The sequence below is a fragment of the Salvelinus alpinus genome, chromosome 22 (genome assembly GCF_045679555.1).
Source record: "Salvelinus alpinus chromosome 22, SLU_Salpinus.1, whole genome shotgun sequence".
Classification (NCBI taxonomy): Eukaryota; Metazoa; Chordata; class Actinopteri; order Salmoniformes; family Salmonidae; genus Salvelinus; species Salvelinus alpinus.
Genome location: NC_092107.1, coordinates 10105817 through 10116022, shown reverse-complemented (window position 1 = coordinate 10116022; position 10206 = coordinate 10105817). Strand labels below are relative to the sequence as shown.

Genomic DNA, 10206 nt, shown 5'->3' with positions numbered 1-10206 from the left:
GAGAAGGAGGATGTAACCCTTTCTACCCTGCTCTGTGATCCTAGTGATTAAAATAGTAAGATGTAGGCCTATTAGGGCTGGCCTACACTTTCTGCCTGCAGACATTCTCCCCCTAAAGGCAAAATGACAGCTTCAATAAAGAATTGATGAGAAAGAATGCAGCTAGGCCCACAGGTTCTGCTGCCAATGCTGAGGGACCAGGGAAGGAGGATAGCACAGTTGGCATGAAGTGGACCAGATGGAGAGTGAAACAAGTGCATATTTCACACCCACATATAACATCACTCTTCAGCCATGCTAAGTTTTGCCTGCAATCACTACAGATAAAATACTTAATTTGAAACAAAGCTGATTTACAGAATACAAATACTCTCTGTAAAAGTAATTTGATGTACAAGACAAATTACCCAGTTCAGTTCTATAGCAATTATCCAGTTGTTCCCATACTGTGCAAATAAATGCACAAAAGTGCATTTGCAAAGTGCTAAAACGTCTGTCTACACTTTTTAAAGTAAAATACAGCTTTAATAAACCAGGCCAGACACTCAAGCCGAGTTCTCACCCCAAGTTCTGCCGATTGGTTGCCGTGGCATTTGCGGAGGATAAAGGAGGGAGCCACATCTCTCACTATGGATGTCAGAGACATTGTCCTGGCAACCAATCACAGCAGGTGATCCTGACTAGCCAAAAATGACCAGCCAACTTAGTGTCTTGGATTCTGCTCTTATGAAATCAATCCAGACACTTTACACATGGCTAAACCATGTTTTTTATTTTTTAGAGCAGACTAATGTCATACATCAATAAATAACACCTAATAATAAGCAGACAAGGAGAAACCAAAGATGGTATGATAAACTTTCTTTGAAGAGACGTGCTCAGGGATACAGATTTATTATGGACATGAAACATTTCTTTTAGATCAATAATATATTACACAAATAAACACAATATTTTGCCCAAGGACAGTCCTCTAATTGCAAGGCTGAGGAGACCACATAGTTTGGAGGGTATTCCTATGTCTGTAGGTATGAGTCTGTCAGAGGTTGGTCCTGATAGGCTAAGGGAACCACTTGACTTTGACACTCTGGTGTGTCAAGAGCTGTCATCAACTGATGGAAGACATTGTAGTGCTTGGGGTGATGTCCTTTAGCTGCTGTTGAAGGATTGGAGGCCAGGAGCCCGAGGCTGCTCCGCTGCAGAGAAGTCACAGGGTCTCCGGTTCTCAGTGTAGCCATAGAGTTTCCTCAGGGCCACGCGTGCCGCCTCCTCCTCCGCAGCCAGAATGGTCTCCCCTGGAGCCTCGGCAAGGAGCTTCTTATCACTGAGGACACACACACACTCACTCCCTCAGTAACATGATCAACAAACAAATAAGTACCGGCAGAACACTACCACATACCTCACACATACTCCATAAGTAATGCAAAGAGTTTGTCCTGACCAGAAAAAACACTTTATGCCCTGGGACACAGCGTATTCCTGGTCAGGAAAATCGACTGGCTTTATCAGGAGGTGTACTGATGGGAGTGACCAGTGAGGCATACCTGTACAGCCCTACAAAGTAGAGTGGGAGCACAGTGCTGGCGCCGGCCGACCTGGTGAGGCGAGGCTCTGGGAGGGCCACGTTCCTCTTGGACAGCTCCTCCACCAGCAGCCCCATTGGGTTTACCACCGACCACATCTCAAACAGGTCTTTCCCTACCAGCTGAGTGACCAGGAAATCCTGAAAGGAGAGAAGAGGGCATGGGTGGTGTGATCATCTTCAGCTACAAACAAACAAACTAATGTAAATTTGAGATGATTAATTATGACTGTTGAGATGGGTGTGTGTTGAAAGTTGTAAGAATCTCTTACCCGAAGGAAAAGTCCTGCTCTCTCAGCTCCACTGCTCTCCTGGAGTGCTCCGATCACAGCGAGGAACGTACTGTGCAATATCTCGTCAGGGACCGGGAATTGAGCGCTCATAGTTAGGTCCTCGATGGCGAGGTTCCGCGCCACATGGCACACGACTGGATGACTGGTCAGGTGCGCGACAATGGCGACCACTCCCATGCTGGGCAGGCTAGGGAAGCTGGCCCTGCACCAGTCAGACAAGAAGCTCTTGGTGAACTCCAAGCCCTGTGTGTGTAGCTGAATGTTGTCCCCCAGGACCAGAGCAGCCATTTCAGAGTCCACACCGAGTGCCTGCCTCCTCTCTTGCTCTGACTGAATGTAACAGGGGTTCACGAAGGCTGTCTTCAGGAGCTCCGGGGAGAAACTTTCTTTAAGGCGGCTGCTGAATGCCTGGACTTCTGCATGGTAGTCCCAGTTAGGTTTTTGAGCACTAGGAGACAGAACATAAGGAAATTCATAACGATGATCACGGTGCATGCAATCAGTATGTAGCTAAGATACTGACAGGTGTATAAAATTGAGCACACAGCCATACAATCTCCATAGACAAACATTGGCAGTAAAATGGCTTTACTAAAGAGCTCAGAGACTTTCAACGTGGTACCGTCATAATATGCCACTTTTAAAAATTGCTGCCCTGCTAGAGCTGCCTCGGTCAAATGTAAGTGTTGTTATTGTGAAGTGGCAATGACTAGGAGCAACAACGGCTCAGCCGCAAAGTGGTAGGCCACACAAGCTCACAGAACGGGACCGGCGAGTGCTGAAGCGCGTAAAAATCATCTGTCCTCGGTTGCAACACTCACTACCGAGTTCCAAACTGCCTCTGGAAGCAAGCACAAGAACTGTTCGTCGGGAGCTTAATGAAATGGGTTTCCATGGCCGAGCAGCCGCACACAAGCCTAAGTTCACCATGCACAATGCAAAGCGTTGGTTGGAGTGGTGTAAAGTTCGCCGCCATTGGACTCTGGAGCAGTGGAAACGTGTTCCCTGGAGTGATAAATCACGCGGCACCTTTTATTTTTTAAACTTTATTTAACTAGGCAAGTCATATTAATGGACATGATTTTGGAATAACATGTTCGACGAGCAGGTGTCCATATACCTTTGTTCATGTAGTGTAGTCTGTTCTATATTGGCTAGCCAGCTAATTTCAGTATGCATTGTCAATTGCTCCAGATTCTATAGCCTATGTCCAATCGATTGTAACATTGATCCTATTAAGATCATTTTTATTTAACCATTATTTAACTAGGCAAGTCAGTTAAGATCTCAAGAACAAATTCTTATTTACAATGACGGCCTACCATTAGGCCTCCTGCGGGGACGTATTGTATTGCATTAGATAACGAACAGGTGCACTGAATTTTACACAAAATGGTTGAATTCTGCATCCTATTTATGACAACTTTCTTATCAAGCTAACCATGAACACTAATGGCTTTGACCCCTATGATACCAAGATAACGTTACCTTACTAAGCTAGCATTTTACATACCGTGGCTTAGGTGGTGGAGGCCCTTCTATCTTCAACTTTCTTTCCATCAAAAGAGTATATGCTTTCATCCATCGCTTCTTCTCTCGGGTCTGTGTAAGGAGTACATTTCTACAAACATGTTGATAGTGAATTCCAAATGTTAGCACACCACGATTTACAATGTACCCAGACGCCATGACAGTTTTCTGATGGTGTGTGACTATGAAAACCTTCCGGAAAGCAACCATAAAGCGCCAAATTAGTTCCAGATTTAAAAAGATGAGAAGACGGTTCCAATTTTCTAGCATAGACGTGGTTCCATTTTACGTTGTAATAACATAGTAATAACAATATACTTAATACTAATTAACAATGTTAGGCAGGTAGTAATGACCTACATTTAGTTCAACTAGTAATATCATTACATGTAGCAGTAGCTTGGTGTTTAATAGGCTAATTTACACATTCTGTTTACATCTGATCACAGGGTGATCTGTTCATGCAATTTTTAGTCTATGCCATTTCAGATTTAGATGTGATAATTTTTCATGAAGTAGTTTGGATGTAGTGAACTACTTTTTCTAAGTCACTTTAGTTAAGTTATATTTTTCTCAAGGGTAACTTTAGTGCAGTTTAACTTCTTTCAGTGTGAAGTAATTGGTCAACTATATTTTCAGAGTAGCTTCCCCAACACTGCTAATCAATACCGGTAACAACTAATATAACTAAACTCAAACATCCAAATTAGCTATTTTGTCATTTATTCCAATAAAATTGCATGACTCTCAGCATAATATGCTGGTTCATTACAACTGAAAATTACAACCAATTTGATAACATTGTGCTCCTGCCAGAAAGTTCTTGGTAAAAAAAAGTAGTAACTGAAGATAAAATATGAGGAGAAAAGCATATCATGCCTATGGCTTGGTGGATATGGGCCATACATAATGAATAAAATGGTGTAATTGCAACAGTGTGACTGTATATTTCCTTGCAGTACTATACATCAATTAAAACCATTAGTCAATTTTACATTAGGTATTATCTTACAATATAACAGCAGTACTTCACAATACATATATATATATATTTATATTTAAAATCTTTTCACATCATTCCAATTCCCAATAAATATTTAACCCATTTCGATGCGTCTCCACCGTGGCTTATGTTTTCCTTTTCTTTAGACCTCTTATCTGTTGGAAATACCTCAGGAGCAATGATAACAACTGAGTAACATGAAGAAGTATTTACAGCGGAGTCATTCTTTGATTCTTAAGCAAAAAATAATAATTATATAGCATTGTAAAAATGAATTACAAGTACATGTATACAATAAAATTAAAGGAAAACAAACATCCCATTGCCCAAGAGCAAGGCTGTCCAGCACTGTGGCTAAATGCAGAGAGTACATTTTTCGAACATTTGACACATAGAAGGGGAGGGCAGAGGCTTTGTTCTCCACTCTCTGGAAGTGGTTCTGAGGAAAGGATTCTAGCGGCGGAACCAAACCCAGCTGTTGATAAGCCAGAAGGCTACGGTGACTGAGTACATGATCATTTCACGTTTGGTCCTCTCCTTGTTCTCCTCTTCTATGAGCTGGAGCCTCCGGTTCAGCTTGATGATCTACAGGCACACCAATGAAAATCACATCAACACCACAAACCAATATAGCCAACACAAAAACAGCTAAATGATATACCTTCCGTAGAAGTACAGTCAAGACGTATTAGGAGCAGACCTGACGTCGAAGTGTTGCTGCATCTACGACAGCCATGTCATCAGGAGCCATGGAGACATCCAGAGTAGTGTCTAGAGTGGCCAGGTTAAGCCTTGGGTGAAGAGAAATAGACCAAACACATCCTGGTTAACCATTTATATCATGGATCAGGCAAGATGATATTTCTGATCGTTGATCATAATATGACATTGAAGTTCTCAGCTTAATGATCAATGATTGACAATAGTTCAATGTATTTCTATTATAAATTAATTCACAATACATTGACAATAGTTCAATAGACCGGCATTACTCATTGCCCAACTATCTTTTCAACTAATATTGGAAACTTGAAACATTGACAGCAACGACACTCATCCTCGGACAATAACTATAACCTATATCAGGGGTATTCAACTCTTACCCTACAAGGTCCGGAGCCTGCTGGTTCTGTTCTACCTGATAATTATTTGTACACACCTGATGTTTCAGGTGTAAATCAGTTCCTGATTAGGGGGCACAATGGAAAAAAATGGCGTGGAACTGGCTTGCTGAAGAGGTAGCCTAGTGGTTAGAGGGTTGGGCCAGTAACCAAAAGGTTGCTAGATTGAATCTCCGAGCTAACAAGGTAAAAATCTGTTGTTCTGCCTCTGAACAAGGCAGTTAACCCACTGTTCCTCGGCCGTCATAGTAAATAAGAATTTGTTCTGAACTGACTTGCCTAGTTAAATAAAGGTTAAATAATAAATTTAAAAAAGGGTCCAGAGTTGAGTATGAGGGGCCTATATTATGAAAGGAAAGAGAGGAGGAAAAAGGAAGAAAGAGGAGTGAAGTCTAAGTGCCAGGTGGAGTTACCTGGATTCATGCAGGAGGTTAGAGGTCAAGGCAGACCCCCCTCGCAGCGACGGCTTGCTGAAGAGGGCAGAAACAGGGAAGGGAGAGAGGAAGCAATAGAAAGAGATGGAGCAGCACACCAAAGTACAGTCTCACACTTACAATCCCAAAGTCTCTTACATTCACTCTTGAACTTCATAGTTCCAAGGTCTCATGACTTCGATCATGCAGTGTAAAACAGACCTCCGTAAGACTGCCAATATATTAATCTCCAAAACACTAACTTCTCCTCAGAGTAGACAATAGACGTCACTATGTAGGTTGGCTGTTGACAATGCTTGATAATGGCCTTACAACACATGGATAGAGCAAGAGGACTAATTTAAAACTCTGACTGTTTTCAATGAAAATATGACTGAGTTCTACACACTACTCTCCTGTCAACCAATTCAGTCAAGCACTGAGTGAGGCCACAGCTCGATAACAGCACATCAAGCAAAGTCAATCTTGATTTGCAATGATAAATATACATCATGACATATTAATAGTGTTACTGAATGTTAGAAATTACCAGGTGTTTCCTACCCATTGCCCCAAAATAAATGATCAAAATATGGTCAAGACAAATCATTTTGTTCATCAAATATCCAAATTCAATGATGATACATTTTTTAAATTGTCCAAACAACCGAGATTTGATGACCCTGTCCACACGAAAGAGACAACAGCAGGGACTTCATTGCCTCAGAGAATTAATACAATTGTACTGTATTGAATTTTGGGGTTAATCTCTGCACGGTGAGCAGAGTGGGAGAGGTCAGCCTAGAGATGACCTTAAGAGGGGTCATGGGATCACCTGCGGTGGTTCTCGTCCAGAACCTCCAAGACCTGCTGGTAGGCCCGGCGCGTGGTGGACTGGATGAAAGAGAGAACGCCGCTAGCGCTGTACAGGTTCTGTTCGTCCTCGGCCATGGCAAGAGGGGGGAAGGCGCGGAGAGGGGCTGGGGGGAACGGGGTCACACTGCCCCCACCAACATGAGTGGCCAAGCCAGAGAAAACAGAGCAGAGAGAGAGCGAGAGAGAGTGAATAAGAGGGAGGGGAGAAAGCCCATCTGCACTTTACTCACTGAGCAGAGATAACAGCCACCAAAGAGTGACAGAGATGGTACTGATGGGGTGATGCCAAACAGATCATACTAGTGCACCACTGAACTATACCTAACCCTCTACCAGGAAGGGAGTTGCGGACACAAAAGCATGGAAAGGTCCTAATTAAAGGTCCCAATGAATCATCCCCCACAAAGATGCTCTGAACAAAAGAGGATCCCCAAGGACTTTATATAGTGAAATAAGCTTTGAACAAATTAAATGGCTCTATGCCAAGTTTACTGTAAGGTGCCTCTCCCTGGTACAGTATAATATATTAATATGTTAATAGTGAAGAGAATTAAGAGCAAGTTTAAGTACCATGCTCAGGACAGGAGGAAACTACACTATCTTCACAATTACACAGCATTGCAACAGCACCGGGTGCAGACCCAAAGACAACTACCAACCAAACAGGCTACAGAGTGAGCAACAACACCATTGAGATACAGACACCCAACTACAGCCAAGTCTTTATCACAACAAACAGAGAGTGAGAGATGGAAAAACAGGTCGGCAGACAGGGGAAAACCACTGGACAGATGGGAGGAAAAGGACAGGCTTCCAGAAGAGGAGAGGGGTGTGGTGGTGGTGGACCACAGTTGATAGGCTACTTACATTGAATCGTTTCTGGCAATCTGGCCATTGTGACGGACAGTGGTGTTCTCGCTGGCTGAACGTTCCCGCCGCAACCGCCCTTGCGAACGCACCTATGAGAAGGGGAGAACAGTTAAATAATAATATCTTCTTCCTGTAAAATACTGACTTTGCCTTCACATTCAAATAAACTCCACATTCAGTGTAGAGGAGGTGGTTCTGTGAACTAAGATCACAAGACAAATGGCCATGCCAGAGATCTGAACATTTGTGTAAGCTCAAATAACTAATGTCTAGGCTTTAGCTCAAAGGGCTAGCACAGCCTTGAGTTGCTTGGTTGACCAGGGTTTGATACCGCTTGTTCACACATGCCTGCCCTGGTCCATCACATCAACCCATCAGTACTTTCTCTGTTCATCTCTAGACTCTCCAGCCTCCACTACCTCCTCACTGGGCTGGGCTGGGGCTGCACTGCGCTCCATTTCCATGAAGTCCAGCGGCCGCTCGTTGAGGGTGAGGACCCGAGGAGGGGTCTTCAGGGACAGGCTCTCTAGCGGGGTGGACTGGATCAAGTCCAGGTCTCTGGGCCTGGGGAACTGAGAGTCCTCACTGTCTCCTGAGAAGAGCAGTCAGAAGGGGTGTCACATAAGGGCCAATACAGGGTTATGTTTAGTAAGACTTGAAACCTAAAACAGTTTGCAATGGAAAATGAAACTCGTGTCTGGGAGAACATCATCGATTTTGAGCCTAATGAACATGGCCCACGAGTATCAACACTACAGAGACCCTGTGGAGGACCAACGTGGCTACCTGACATTACGATCCTCTCTGGGACCTGCATCATGATGTTGTGCAGGTCATGTGAGCCTGCCTCGGGGTTGTCATGACCGTAGGGGCCAATTTTGAGCATCTCTGGAATCCTCATGCGCTGGCTGATGCCCTCTGTGTACTCCAGCTCGTAGTGGATGCGGTTCATCTCCGCCATCTCTGCAGTGGGAGAGGGGAATGCTGCTCCGTTCATTCGGCTGGAAAATATACAAAAGGCGTCATTCACTTTCATTATCAGCAAACCCAACTAACTAGTTACACAACATAGTTTGGGATTCCCCTTCACAACAATAATACAATGACAAGCAAGTTTTACTTTATGTATTAAGAGAAGAGGTCCTAAAATAACATGTTTGTCCATGTAGCCACATATAGGCTTATTTTTAACTAACTGTACCCCAGGAAACCTTGATGGTGTTGGTCTTCGTCGTTGGATTAAAATATAACGAATGTTCGCGATGCTATCATGTGATAAGGACAAAAGGAGCATCTGAATCAATGGCCTGAATGTATCTCCACTCTCCAAATGAGGACCACTTACTAATAGCTAGTATTTTCACCACTGAAACCAAAATAGACCTTGGATGGCTGGAATATCAGCAAAAAATAGCTGTCTAGGTATCAAGCTGGCTAGCTAGCTAAGTTAGCTATCTAGATATGTTGGTGCGCTTAGTGTCTGTAATGTTTACCCATATAAAGCCCCATAAATGCAATTCCAAATAGTATTTAGCGAGTAGCAAGCTAACTACTGACTGCGGCCTGACCAGATACTTTGAAATGTCGGTATGACAGACAGTTATCTAGCACGTCACTAGCACGCTAGCTAGCTTTTTGAAACGCAATTTCTAGCTGTTAGTGGTAGCTACCTAGCTGGCCTTACCCTTTGGTTTGTTCTTCTCCCATCAATTAAATATACGTGCAAAAATGGATATGGTCCAGCTGAAGATTCAAGGGTGCATTACAAATGGTGTAGCATCCTTATATGTTGATTCCAGGAGGCTGAAAGGGACAACAATGTACACTGCAGCCCTGAACGAATGGGGACCCAAACAGGAAGTTGTTTTACGTCACATGAAAATGATTGTTCTTGGTACAGTAAAAGACCTGTTATAATATCTGTTGTAATGATTTCTGCAGTGTTGGAAAAAGTACTGAATTGTCATATTTGAGTAAAAGTAAAGATACACTACATTGCCAAAAGTATGTGGACGCATGCTCATTGAACATCTCATTTCAAAATAATGGGCATTAATATGGAGTTGGTCCCCCCTTTGGTGCTATAACAGCCTCCACTCTTCTGGGAAGGCTTTCCACTAGATGTTGGAATATTGCTGCAGGGACTTGCTTCCATTCAGCCACAAGAGCATTAGTGAGGTTGGGCATTGATGTTGGGCTATTAGGCCTGGCTTGCAGTCGGCGTTCCCATTCATCCCAAAGGTGTTCCATGAGGTTGAGGTCAGGTCTCTGTGCAGGCCAGTCAATTTCTTCCATACCGATCTGTATGGACCTCGCTTTGTGCATGGGGCATTGTCATGCTGAAACAGGAAAGGGCTTTCCCCAAACTGTTGTCACAAAGCTGGAAGCCCAGAATCATCTACAATGTCATTTTATGCTGTAGAATTAAGATTTCCCTTCTTTGGAACTAATGGGCCTAGCCCGAACCATGAAAAACAGCCCCAAACCATTATTCCTCCTCCACCTAACTTTACAG

The 10206-nt window shown here is 43.4% G+C and overlaps 2 protein-coding genes across 5 annotated transcripts; both read right to left on the bottom strand.

The window, feature by feature from the left end:
- Positions 1-878: 878 nt before the first annotated feature.
- Positions 879-3677, bottom strand: LOC139548973 (large ribosomal subunit protein mL44-like). Its single transcript, XM_071358976.1, has 4 exons — positions 3392-3677; positions 1858-2326; positions 1548-1726; positions 879-1324 (listed from the first exon to the last, which is right to left on the bottom strand). The coding sequence occupies exons 1-4, from the start codon at positions 3616-3618 to the stop codon at positions 1150-1152; spliced, it is 1050 nt and encodes a 349-aa protein (XP_071215077.1). The 5' UTR covers positions 3619-3677; the 3' UTR covers positions 879-1149.
- A 437-nt stretch (positions 3678-4114) lies between these two features.
- LOC139548975 (mitochondrial fission factor homolog B-like) lies at positions 4115-9574 on the bottom strand. 4 transcript variants are annotated; one of them, XM_071358977.1, is made up of 8 exons: positions 9376-9555; positions 8478-8692; positions 8111-8283; positions 7689-7780; positions 6781-6945; positions 5946-6002; positions 5112-5202; positions 4115-4996 (listed from the first exon to the last, which is right to left on the bottom strand). In XM_071358977.1, exons 1-8 carry the CDS (start codon positions 9396-9398, stop codon positions 4865-4867), a joined length of 948 nt encoding a protein of 315 aa, XP_071215078.1. In that variant the 5' UTR covers positions 9399-9555; the 3' UTR covers positions 4115-4864. The 4 variants fall into 4 exon arrangements, with proteins under 4 accessions (XP_071215078.1, XP_071215079.1, XP_071215080.1 ...); XM_071358978.1 differs by lacking the exon at positions 5946-6002 and having other exon boundaries at positions 9376-9568; XM_071358979.1 differs by lacking the exon at positions 6781-6945 and having other exon boundaries at positions 9376-9553.
- Positions 9575-10206: the final 632 nt, after the last annotated feature.

Excerpts from the sequence above, each read along its gene's own strand:
- LOC139548973 (XM_071358976.1), bottom strand. The coding sequence starts at position 3,618 with ATGGTTGCTTTCCGGAAGGTTTTCATAGTCACACACCATCAGAAAACT. Across the intron at positions 2,327-3,391 it reads CCTCCACCACCTAAGCCACG|TGCTCAAAAACCTAACTGGG; the intron begins GTATGTAAAATG and ends TCTGTCTCCTAG. Across the intron at positions 1,727-1,857 it reads GAGCAGGACTTTTCCTTCGG|GATTTCCTGGTCACTCAGCT; the intron begins GTAAGAGATTCT and ends CTCTCCTTTCAG.
- LOC139548975 (XM_071358977.1), bottom strand. The coding sequence starts at position 9,398 with ATGGGAGAAGAACAAACCAAAGG. Across the intron at positions 8,693-9,375 it reads GGAGAAGAACAAACCAAAGG|CCGAATGAACGGAGCAGCAT; the intron begins GTAAGGCCAGCT and ends TATATTTTCCAG. Across the intron at positions 6,003-6,780 it reads CTGGACGAGAACCACCGCAG|CAAGCCGTCGCTGCGAGGGG; the intron begins GTGATCCCATGA and ends TGCCCTCTTCAG.